Below are 11223 nucleotides of genomic sequence, written 5' to 3'. Positions count from 1 at the left end.
TCCATCATAAGAAGAAAAAAGTATCTGGACTGCGCCGAGAAAAGACACATTCTGTCACAAAATAAAGCAAGCTCAACAAGTCATGGCACACAGGAGGCCACATCCATGACCTTGACTGACCTGGGTTCAGTGTCTGGAAAATGGATGTATTTGAAGGGATCCACAGGGTGCAGCTCTCCCCCTCTCCATCTGCGATTGCCCCGTCTGGCCCTGGGTATGAAGTGGTGGTGGCTGACCGTTCAGGGATTGCTGTCTACTCTTCCCCTGTGTTTTTTGGCAAAGTGGACGAGCGAGCATCAAAGTACAAATCCACCACAAAGACAGCAGAAGAAAGATGTCCTGTTGGAAGGTAAAAAAGAAGCCTGGATTATCTTGAGTTGAACAATAGTCAACAGATTAACTCACTGTACAGTGTGTGTGTGTGCGTGTGTCTGTGTGTGTGTGTGCGCATGTGTGTGTACTGAATGTTTTGTTTAACAGTACCCAGCAGATGTAGAGGTTTATCTCTGCACAGCTCATTATTCACTGCGTACAACTAGGCCAGTGGTCCCCAAACTTTTTCTTCCGAGGGCCAGCTCACTATGCCTGGCTCTAAGAGAGGGCCAGAGACTCACCTTAGTTGAATATTCCATTACATTTAATCATAGGCTACTGCAATTTAATACTATTGTTAGCTGTGTTTATATTGCAATCATTCCATATCAGTATGTAGCTCAAATGAAATAATACTAGTAAAAAAATAGCATTCCCAAAAGTATTAGCAGGGAGTCCCAAAAGTGTATTTTATTCAAAATGTGTGAACTCTGAACTCTGTGTCTTTGCATACACAGCTCAAGTTGTGAACAAGCAATATCCTACAAATAATTTGAAGTTCTCAAACTATGAGAGTTAATTGATAAACTTTTAGAATACTTTGAGCACTGATGCAGTCAGTACCTCTTACCTTGTTTGCAGGTAGGCCTACATTTAATTCCGTTTTCGATGGCAAACGCGAAACAGCGCCAAAACAACCACCAGTGGACAAAAAGAGTATTACATGTGTAATCTGTTAAAACTCGCCATAGAGAATGAATGGGGGAAATTACGGAGGTTATAGTTTGACGATGTCGTAGTCCCATGCGGGCCAGATGCTATATACCACGGACATGTTTTGGGGGGCCACCCAAAATGAGGTGGCGGGCCGTATCGTAGTTTGGGGACCACTGAACTAGGCCTTTGTGTGTGTGTACTGTATGTTTGTTTAACAGTACCCAGCAGATATAGAAGTTTATCACTGCACAGCTGTATACTCACTGTGTACAACTAGGTCTTTGTGAGTGTGTGTGTGTGTACGTACGTGCGCGTGTGTGTGTCTGTGTCTGTGTCTGTGTGTCTGTATGTGTGTGTGTGAAGTGGAAATACCACCAGTTTACCGATACTGCTATCACACTGCAGTGATAGTTTCCCAAGGCCTGTAACTTCAGTATTACCGCTTTGTTCAGCTCTCACTGGCTGGCTGGCTCACATTACCTGGTCTTATAGTGAGCTTAATCAGCCCTCTAGGTATGCTTTAGAAAAAGGGAGAAGAAACTGTTTGCCAAGTGGCAGACATTGTCATTTTAAAGTTGCACAAAATATCAGCATCCAATGGAGGAAGTTTAAAGCACCTGTAAGCTGACTTCTCTCAAGTGTCGTCTTGTGTATTCTGAGTCCTGTTTAAGTATTTTTTATTCTATGCAATTCTTGCAATAAAACACTGAAGAAAAAAAATACACAGGCATAGAAACGGGCAGTGATGGTCTCTATCTTGTAATGAAGACCTCATAACACAATTATCATCACTCTTTTTTTGTTTAACAACATTATAAACAGCACTTTTAAGCCACATGTATTCAAGAATGCATTACAAAGGCATGTCACATGACCAAGTCCACAAGTCCACTCCTGGCAACTGATGATATAGCTTTTTTCAATGTACACTGCTGAACTATAATACCCAGACGAGAAACAATTTTTCACCAAACTTCTGACAAATTTCATGCTGAAGGGGAAGAATACTTATTTGTATGGTTGTTGAACTAAAAAACTGATGTAATCTCATATTTAGTACGTAGTTCCATACCATAAGCTTTAAATTTAGACCCAAAAGAGAGGTGAGAGATAACATAATCACTGTGAACTGTGTGGTTTGCATTCATGTGACTACGATGAAAGACACTGGAAACGAATTTATCAAAGGAAGAGCTGTTTAGACAGAACAAAGTGAACTTTTCAGAAATGGGACACATTAGGCTACTTTAAGGCAGCTTTACTGCGCGTTTGAAGACCAAATTGGTCACATGTTTCCGGGAGAGGCTGACTTTTTACAAACTCTGCGTCATGTGACTTGTGACAGATAGTCGACCGCAGTCGTTGGCACAGATTGTTTTTCCTGAATAGGAGGATGGCTTCAATGAAGATCGGACTGACTGGACAATAACGCTTTACCCGTTGACAAATAAGTAAATGTAGGTTACAGTGTGTCTACTTTAAATTGCAAGCAGTATGCTGTCATTGGGTTCATCGGTGCACATACAGCTTTATCCATAGTGTCTCACCAGAGGGTGACATTCCAAACTGAGTTGAGATTTGAGGAATATTGCCTACTAGAGCAGGGCGTAAACGGATGTTTCCGTGGACACCGCGGGGATAAGTGAGTGTGGCCGACGGGTCTGAGGGTAAGGGCTGGGGTCTGCGAAGAGATATCCGGCCAACCAGAGTTCAAGTTTTCCATGGGAGCTTGTCCTATCTTGAAAGTTATGTAAAGCTACAGTGTGTCCTCTTTACATCAAACTTTGATGACACCAGCACTTGGATATTGTAATGGATCTACGCGCGTAGTTTGCGTTTACGCGTTTACGTTTAGACCCCACGCATTAGATATAGACAGCTGTTCGTACAATTTCTGCTCATTTGCCTTGTCTAACGTTAGATACAATATAGCCTACGACGGGACAGTGGTACGGGACAGTGGCTAGTGCTAACTAACTGCACTGTCCTGTAGCCTACGTCACCTCCGAGCGCTCATCATGGCTGCATCTTCTCAATACTATTGTATTTTAGGCTAGTCGACCTGGATACGGATCCGGGACCCAGCGCAGGAGGGGGACAGATTGCGGCGATGCCTCAGGGGGAGGAGGACTCCCGTGGAGGGGAACACTACAACGTGTCCCGTCTGCGGAGCTCATCAATAGAGATAAGGGAGAAAGGGGCCGAGTTTCTTCGGGAGCAGTTGGATGCCGCTCAGAAGGTGCTGTAATGTTTGCTATTATTACCACTGTACACAGTCAGCTTCCTCGCTATGTACTATCTCTTGTCTAATAGTCGCAAAACAAACACATACTTTCTCTTGCCCATTTGAATAGGAGTTGAAACTCAAGGGAGAGGAATGTGAACGCCTCTCTCATGTTCGCAACCAGCTTGAGCAGGAGCTGGAAGAACTGACTGCCAGCCTTTTTGAGGTAAGACGAACTTGGTCTTGCAGCTTTACGCACCGCTAACTGCCTTCTCCTTCAGATGGTTATACTACTGGTACCGTCGTAAAGACAGAAATAACCACAGATATCAAAGCAAAGATGTAACGTAATCATTGTGAAACGGTCCCACACCATTTTACAAAGAGGCTAGTTTTAAAGTGGAATTGGTTGACCGCTGTGCTGTGTAGTTGTAGTAGTAGTTGTTAAGATGCTTGGAGCACTAGCAGCAGTGCCAGACGCGTAAACATGAGACCGCTCCGATGAACCTCACTCACAGGACTCTGCATGTGTTCATGTCTGCCCACTCTTCAGGAGGCCCATAAAATGGTGCGTGAAGCTAATGTGAAACAGGCTACCGCTGAAAAACAACTGAAAGAGGCTCAGGGAAAGGTTTGTTTTTCTTTCCATGTCTCCCACTTTCTCTCTTCTCTTTTTCGTTCTTCTTTTCCTTCCTTCTGTCCGTGATAACTTTCCTCTCTCTTTCCACATCCATCCTCGTTGCCATGTCATTTGACTATGCAGTAATACTAACACATTGGAAACCTTAAAGACATTACATAGCCTTACACACATCTTCTCCAGTCTGACCCCCCCCCCCCCCCCACACACACACACCCCTCTTTGTCTCTGTCCAGATTGATGTCCTGCAGGCTGAGGTAACTGCCCTGAAGACCCTGGTGCTGACCTCCACCCCCTCCTCCCCCAACCGGCAGCTGCACCCCCAGCTCCTGTCCCCGGGCACCAGAGGGGCGCTGAGGGGGCACACCCGAAACAAGAGTGCCAGCAGCATCCTCTCCGGCTTCCACAGCCAGGCTGAGGCCAGCCCCGCGGACCTACAGGCAGCCAGCAAGGAAGACAAGGAGGTAGGAGAAATGTGGCGCCGTGCACACACACTCTGCAGGCCAACACACACATGGCAAGCGGTGCAACCGTGCCCCGTGGCAGAAGTACACATCTGGCTTTACTTTGTCAGAAAGCTCAGATGATCTGGAGTGCGTGCTAATCCTCTTTCTGACCCCTTGGCCTTTCCTGGGCTGACAGACATGCATGAAAAGCCTAACAATAGTATCTTATAAGTCTTCATTCAATGTGTGTCTGTGAATGTGGGAATACAATTCTTCCCAATTCATGTCTCTTCTCTCACATTTCCTCTCTCTCTAATCAATGTGGACTCTGCTGGATTCTACTGCTCTGATTCTCTTCCCTTTCACCCTTTTCTTGATCTCTTTGCGTGTGATTTAACCTAACCCTTCCTCACTTCCTCACTCTCTTGATCTTTCTCACCTCTCTCTCTCTCTCTCTCTCCGCACCTCTTCTCTGTTCCTGTTTTCTCTCCTCTGTCTCTCAGTCTGCGGTTCCTGCTCTCCTCTCTCTGATTCTGTGTCTGGTCCCTGGTCAGTCAGTCAGCGTGATCTACGAGCCCTACTGGCCATGCCAGGGTGAGGTGCCAGGGGCCCTCTGTCACCAGGTAACCCCCTGCCACTCCTGTCCACTAGCCAATCGTCCACCAGCAGCTGCTTAACGATCGTTTGTGAATTGGTCTTAGTGGGTTAGGAGTCCTCTTGACCACTTCTAAGCACTAGATGCTACTTTTAGTGTTAAAATGCTTTGTGAATTACTCCTAGGAGTCCTAAAGTTAATAATATTTTCTCCTAAATCCACCAGTTAGGAACTGTTTTTAGCTTATTGGTGTATAGGGGGCCAGGGGTCTGTTATTTGAGATTATTCAGAGGACTTTTTTGGAGAAAAAAAGTGATCTATAATTAACATTTTATGGTGGTCTATCAGAGGAATGCTCTTAATGTTCAATGGTTAAAAGTCTGGATTTGGTCTGTGCAAGAGAAATCATGTCACTGTGGCCTTGTCTCAGCATACGTCTAAACCAGAGTGCTGACAAAAACAGAAAACTTCCTTTATTTTTGAGTTGTCAGTGATATACTGCTGACCTGTTTTGTCACTATCACTCATCCTACCTCTCCCTCGGCTTCTCTTTCTGTCAGTCACTCTGCTCTCTCTGTCAATAGTGCTTCCTTTGCGGTTCACTGCGGGCTGATTTCTTGGTCGTGGATTAAGCCTAGTTCTAGTCTCTCACATACACTAACACACATACATACACATACATACACACACACACAAACACTCACACACTCGAACACACACACTCACACACACACACTCTCTCTCTCATTCTCTCTCTCTCTCTCTCTCTCTCACACACACTAACACACATACATACACACAAACACTCACACACTCGAACACACACACTCACACTCACACACACTCACTCTCTCGCTCATTCTCTCTCTCTCTCTCTCTCAGGTGGATTCAGTTCTGTATGCAGAGTTCCTGTCCTGGAGAGAGGCCCCCAGTCTGGCCAGCTCCTCTGCGTTCATGAGCCGGGTTTATAGAGAGGACATCGGGCCTTGCCTGTCCTTCAATCGCTCGGAGGTAAACTCGTTTGTATAGACCCTTTCAACAAAACAACAAAAACAATGCTTGAACATTCTATTTGGTTCCCAATCTACTTCCCCCGCATTAAGGGGCCGTTTATACGAGAACGATTGCGAAGGAAGACGACAAAATATTTTATCATAAGTGCCTTTCGTTTACACGGCAACCCCGCCATCAGGGCCTGAAGACGCAAAAATCTGAAGACTCCTTCCAGAGTAGAGTTTTGAAGACGACCCGGGTTGCGTCTCCGTCTAAATGGCTAAACCAAAGATCCTTGATTACCTCTCTGGCTAAACTGTCAAATTAGAAGGTCTGCGTGTGACGTACCGGGGTTCTATCACACCACCACCCAGCGGCCTGGAATGCATATCCAATCGAATATCACATACTCTTGCGTCTTCATATAAACAAAGATTTCCCCCTGAGAATGCTCGTCTAAACGCGAATAAACAAATGAAGACGAGACGCCACTTCTGCGTCTTCTCTTTTCATCGTCACCGTATAAACGTAGCCTAAGATAACATATGGAATGTTAAAAAGGAAGTCTTGTGGGGCCAACTATGATGCTGATAATGGAACTCTCTTGAAATTATTTTCTATCTATCTATCTATCCATCCAGCCATCCATCCATCCACAAGTCTGTCTTATCTTATCTACTTATTGGATTTCTCTGTTTCCAGTTATCTCAGTCAGTGCAGAGTGCGGTGGAGAGCAACTCTCTGACCATTGAGCCTGTGGCCATGAGTGCACTGCCTCTGGTGAAGGCCTCGGCCATTGAGTGTGGGGGACCCAAGTGAGTCAAAGTCCACACACACACACACACACACACACACACACACACACACACACATTAATTTCATAATAAATCTGGTATAGAAATAAATGTATAATTGTAGGAAATATAATTAAATTAAAATGACATTGAGACAATCATTTTTAGTTGTACATGCACAGACAAATCACTGTAGTGATTACTAAAGACTTTAATATAGCAGAAACCCTTAGCACTGTAAAAAGGTTATGTGAAAGAATGACACCATTTTTTGGGCTACGAAACAGGTAGCTGTTGAGGGTCTCACCTCTCCTTCCCAAAGACTCAACAGCTGTGGTTGTATGTTGTCAATTTGTGGAAAATGTCGTCTTGCTAGTACAACAACATAGCAGTACTGTCACAGTAACCTTTTGTAGTATCTTGCTGTAGTCCTTCCTACACAATGAGTTGCATCCCACTGCCAGTTTAGTGCATGCTTGCATTAGACATAGGCCAAATGCTTATTGATAGTAAACAAAATTCTCTCTTTTGTTTCTGAAGAAAATCAAATCAAGTATTGCCCTGTAGAAATACAAATCCCAAGGTCTTTGCTGGTGTTTGGCTGAAGTCTTTCAAACGTATGTTCTTTAGCTATGCTCCTTTCCCATTGCTAGTAGTCTGTTTCATAGGCCGTATAACCAGGATTCCTCTGTGGTCATGGAAACTGTACATACTGTGTACTATACATAGTGTTTACCTTTAAGGGAAAGTAATGATTCAAATAGATACATTTTAATTATCACTTGTAATGAAAAGTTGCAAAATATTACTTTGAGAGATTTTTTTGGAGTTTAACTTGGTAACTAGTTAAAATGACCCGGAAGAAGAAGCCTGTGTTATGGCAGAGGATCCAAGCATTTTTCATTTGAATCATTAGAAATCACTGCTCCACATCACGCTTTTTAATCTCCGTTCGATTTGAAATTGTTTCTTTCAGTGGCTGGAGAGGTGCTGTAGAGACGTAAGTGACTGACACTCACTAACACACACACACTCACTCTCTCTCTCTCTCTCACTCACTCACACACACACACACACACACACACACACACACACACACAGACTCTCCTGCTTGATAGAGCACTGCCATGTAGTTTGTCCATTGACACCTACTTGTGCTTGTGTATTTGTATGACCTGACCCTCAAGCACCCACCAGGCCTTCAGTCTGTCTGTGTGTTCTGATGGGCAGGGTTGGGGTCTGGATGCTGGTATGTGTGTGTGTGCATTGGCTGTCTCTCATCATGCCGTTTCTAACTCAACTTCAGGCCATGAAGGCAAGGATTAACACCCATCTCTTCTAAAATGTTTTCTCCCCTTGTGAATGTCAAGCATACAAGATAAATCTGTTGTTTTGTGGTTTGTGCTGTACGCATCCTCTATTTGGAAATGTTTTGTCAGAGCTGAATTAACTGAATGTTAGCCAAACATGTTGGCGGTGTGTGTCCGGTCACATCTGCTGCATGCTGTTGCAGTGCAGCTGTGTGTGTGTTTTGTGAGGGTGTGTGTTTCCCGCTGTATGTGTGTGTGTGTATGTGTGAGTGTGTGTTGTGAGGGTGTGTGTTTCCCTCTCTGGGCTGACCCTAGACAGAGAGGAGAGAGGATCTGATCCCGTGTTGCTGTTGTTTGTCCCTCCCTTCCTCTAACAGGAAGTGCGCCTTGAGTGGCATGTCCCGGCCCTGTCGCCATCGCATCAAACTGGGAGACAAAGAGAGCTACTACTACATCTCCCCCTCCAGCCGAGCTCGGGTAATCCCTCTACTCCACACACACACTCTCTCGGTCTTATTACCAGCCATCGCTTGTGTATCACTTGATATGACTTACGCCTTATGCTACAAATTCTGTTTATACCAGCTGAATGCGTCCTGCTCCATTTTAATATCAGTCTTCACTTGAGCATTTATTCATATGTATTTGTTCTTATTTATAACTGCTGAACTATCAGTCAACATTAATGTAATGTACTTATTTATAATGTATGAGCTCTGTTTAGTTTTATGTTGTTTTAATATACATTTATGTGGTCTGTGACTGTCTCTAACTCTAATGAGATTAATGTCTTATCGATTTTATCCTCAGATCACTGCAGTGTGTAACTTTTTTACCTACATAAGATACATCCAACAAGGCTTAGTGAGGCAGGATGGTGAGTTTCAAATGTAAAATAAACATTTTTGATAGTATATTTGAAATACAAATATTGGAAGGCCATGTATATTTTCTTATTTATGTTTTTCTCTTTGTAGTGGAACAGATGTTTTGGGAAGTTATGCGCTTGCGGAGTGAGATGACCATGGCAAAACTGGGTTTCTTTCTCACGGATGAGAGCTAGGAAACGGCGGAAGTCAGCCTCAGAGCACAATCAGCGTATATACACACACACACACACACACACACACACACACACACACACACACACACACACACACACACACACACACACACACACACACACACAGAAGGAGCAATGGGCTGCGAGCAATATAGTTTATCTCCAGAGTCCTCTGTCAGTGCCATGACGTTACGATGCACAGACAGTGTGGATTGGAAGTTATGTGTTAGATGACAGAATCACAAGTTGCCAAACTGAAGATTATGGAGCGGACCAGTGTTACTGCAGCTAAGTTTGATAGGTCAAAGCCATAGCACCATCTCAGACCAGAGTGCATCATCTTTAGGCGTTACTGACATAGAGTCCACACTCCTTATTCTAAAGCACTCAAATCAGGACATTGCTGCTCTTTTCGTACACTCCTCTAATGTTGCCTTTACATTCCTGTATGTCTCATGTGTTCTGGCCTTGAGAGCTCACCAGGCTGCCAAAGGCTTGGTATGAGCAGGGAGCATTGTCTTGCTAGTTAGTTAGTAATACTATGAAGTTCCCTCCCTGAGGTTCAGGCTGTACATAGATGAGATGAGATGCACATGAGAAGTTAATTGAAACAGAAACAGAACCACGGAATTAGAAACAAGTCCAGTTCCATGTAGAGAACTAATTGGTCAACGAATAATGCCCTACCATGTGTTTATTCAAGATAAGTCAAGTTTTGTTAAGGTTCATATAAGATGCACAATTTAGAACAAATGTCTTCAAAATGGTGCCCAGAAAAATAGACATTTAGATGTCTCTCAGTTCAAACTCCTTGTGTAAATGTGTTTAGATTTTTTGTAAGTCTGTTAAGCTAAATGTCTTTGTTTATAGGATGAATGAATAACTAGCTTTAGCCTTTGCATTGCTTAGTCTTCTATAGCCATAGCCTCAGCACACCAATGCATACCTTCCGTCTCTAGCAGTGGTTAGAGAATTAGCTTTATTACAAACTGTGCTGTAGGTACTATATCATAGCTTCAGCACAGCCTGTAGACACTCCAGAATGTTAATGTGTAAATACACAAGCCATGATCAGTCCTAGTGACTGTTGTTTTTGCATGGATATACAGCCATATTTGTGTGTACGGGTCGACGCGCTAATGATGTGTTTGGTCAGATGTTTCAGCCCCACACTCCGAAGTCTAAACCCTGTGTACATAAAGAGTACACTTGCATGATTGAACGTGTGTATGTTTGCATTAGAAGTCCTTTTGATGCACCCTATATGTTGCAAGACTCCTGCATTGTAAATTGTAAAAATGTGTTGCTGTTCTGGGCCTGTGTGGTACATAGGTTCTAAGCTGCCTTATATGATATGAGAATGAACTAAACTAAGTGCACTATTAACATGCCAGCATGGACGTTTAAGTCAATAAAAACAACACAATACCAGCAGAGAGGAGTGTGTCTTGAGGGCTAACTGAAACTAATTAAGCCTTTTCTGTTGGATGTGGTTATTCTGTTTGATTTCTTTCTTCATTCATACGTTTCCTGAAGCTCTTTGACATTGTTCTAAAGGCACAGTGAAATTTCTCCTGATATAATCAAGACTGACAGGCAGAATGGGCTGTCTCTTTGCTAAAGGCTAATATGGCACAGCCAGGAAGTTTTGCCACACCCTTAGCTGCAAAGCTGGTTTGAGTAGAAGGGAAACAAACATGTACACACACATACACACAGAGACAGAGCAGACCTACCAGAGCTTCAAGCTCATACACACACAATCCACAATCTACTCTTGGAATGTGGAGCCATTGTGCCCAGGAATAGAATGGCTCCAGTACTTAAAGCACAGTGAACCAATTAATTATTGACCTGCAGGAATGTGTATATGCTTAACAATGTGACAAACTTGGATGTATATTGACAAGAGTTGGTAAACCCTTGGGAACTCAAACGAGAGCACAAACAGACATTCTATTATTGCGGAGATGTAATGGGACTTAGCTGTGAGAGATATACACATTAAGAAGTAATTCATAAAGCTAGAGTATCCATCTCACAGCTAGGAGAGTCATTTTATATCTCACAGTACAGCCTTGTAGAAAATACACCATATAAGGAAATACATTGAACAACTACCTAACTTT

The 11223-nt window shown here is 43.5% G+C and overlaps 1 protein-coding gene across 3 annotated transcripts; it reads left to right on the top strand.

Annotated features, from left to right (window-relative positions):
* The first annotated feature begins 96 nt into the window (after positions 1-96).
* On the top strand, positions 97-10530 carry rab3il1 (RAB3A interacting protein (rabin3)-like 1). Of its 3 annotated transcripts, none has more exons than XM_042110461.1 (11): positions 97-349; positions 3082-3268; positions 3384-3479; positions 3807-3884; positions 4130-4357; positions 5817-5945; positions 6630-6742; positions 7698-7721; positions 8409-8508; positions 8842-8908; positions 9009-10530. In XM_042110461.1, exons 1-11 carry the CDS (start codon positions 141-143, stop codon positions 9092-9094), a joined length of 1317 nt encoding a protein of 438 aa, XP_041966395.1. In that variant the 5' UTR covers positions 97-140; the 3' UTR covers positions 9095-10530. The 3 variants fall into 3 exon arrangements, with proteins under 3 accessions (XP_041966395.1, XP_041966396.1, XP_041966397.1); XM_042110463.1 differs by lacking the exon at positions 97-349 and adding an exon at positions 2358-2486; XM_042110462.1 differs by lacking the exon at positions 7698-7721.
* The last annotated feature ends 693 nt before the right edge of the window (positions 10531-11223 follow it).

Source organism: Alosa sapidissima, chromosome 11 (genome assembly GCF_018492685.1).
Source record: "Alosa sapidissima isolate fAloSap1 chromosome 11, fAloSap1.pri, whole genome shotgun sequence".
Lineage (NCBI taxonomy): Eukaryota > Metazoa > Chordata > Actinopteri > Clupeiformes > Clupeidae > Alosa > Alosa sapidissima.
The sequence above is the reverse complement of the archived record's forward strand: the minus strand, read 5'-3'. Positions and strand labels throughout refer to the sequence as shown.

Bases quoted from the DNA above. Each gene is read 5' to 3' on its own strand.
- rab3il1 (XM_042110461.1), top strand. From the start codon at position 141: ATGGATGTATTTGAAGGGATCCACAGGGTGCAGCTCTCCCCCTCTCCA. The intron at 3,885-4,129 runs GTTTGTTTTTCT...GTCTCTGTCCAG, and splicing joins TGAAAGAGGCTCAGGGAAAG to ATTGATGTCCTGCAGGCTGA. The intron at 8,909-9,008 runs GTGAGTTTCAAA...TTCTCTTTGTAG, and splicing joins AGGCTTAGTGAGGCAGGATG to TGGAACAGATGTTTTGGGAA.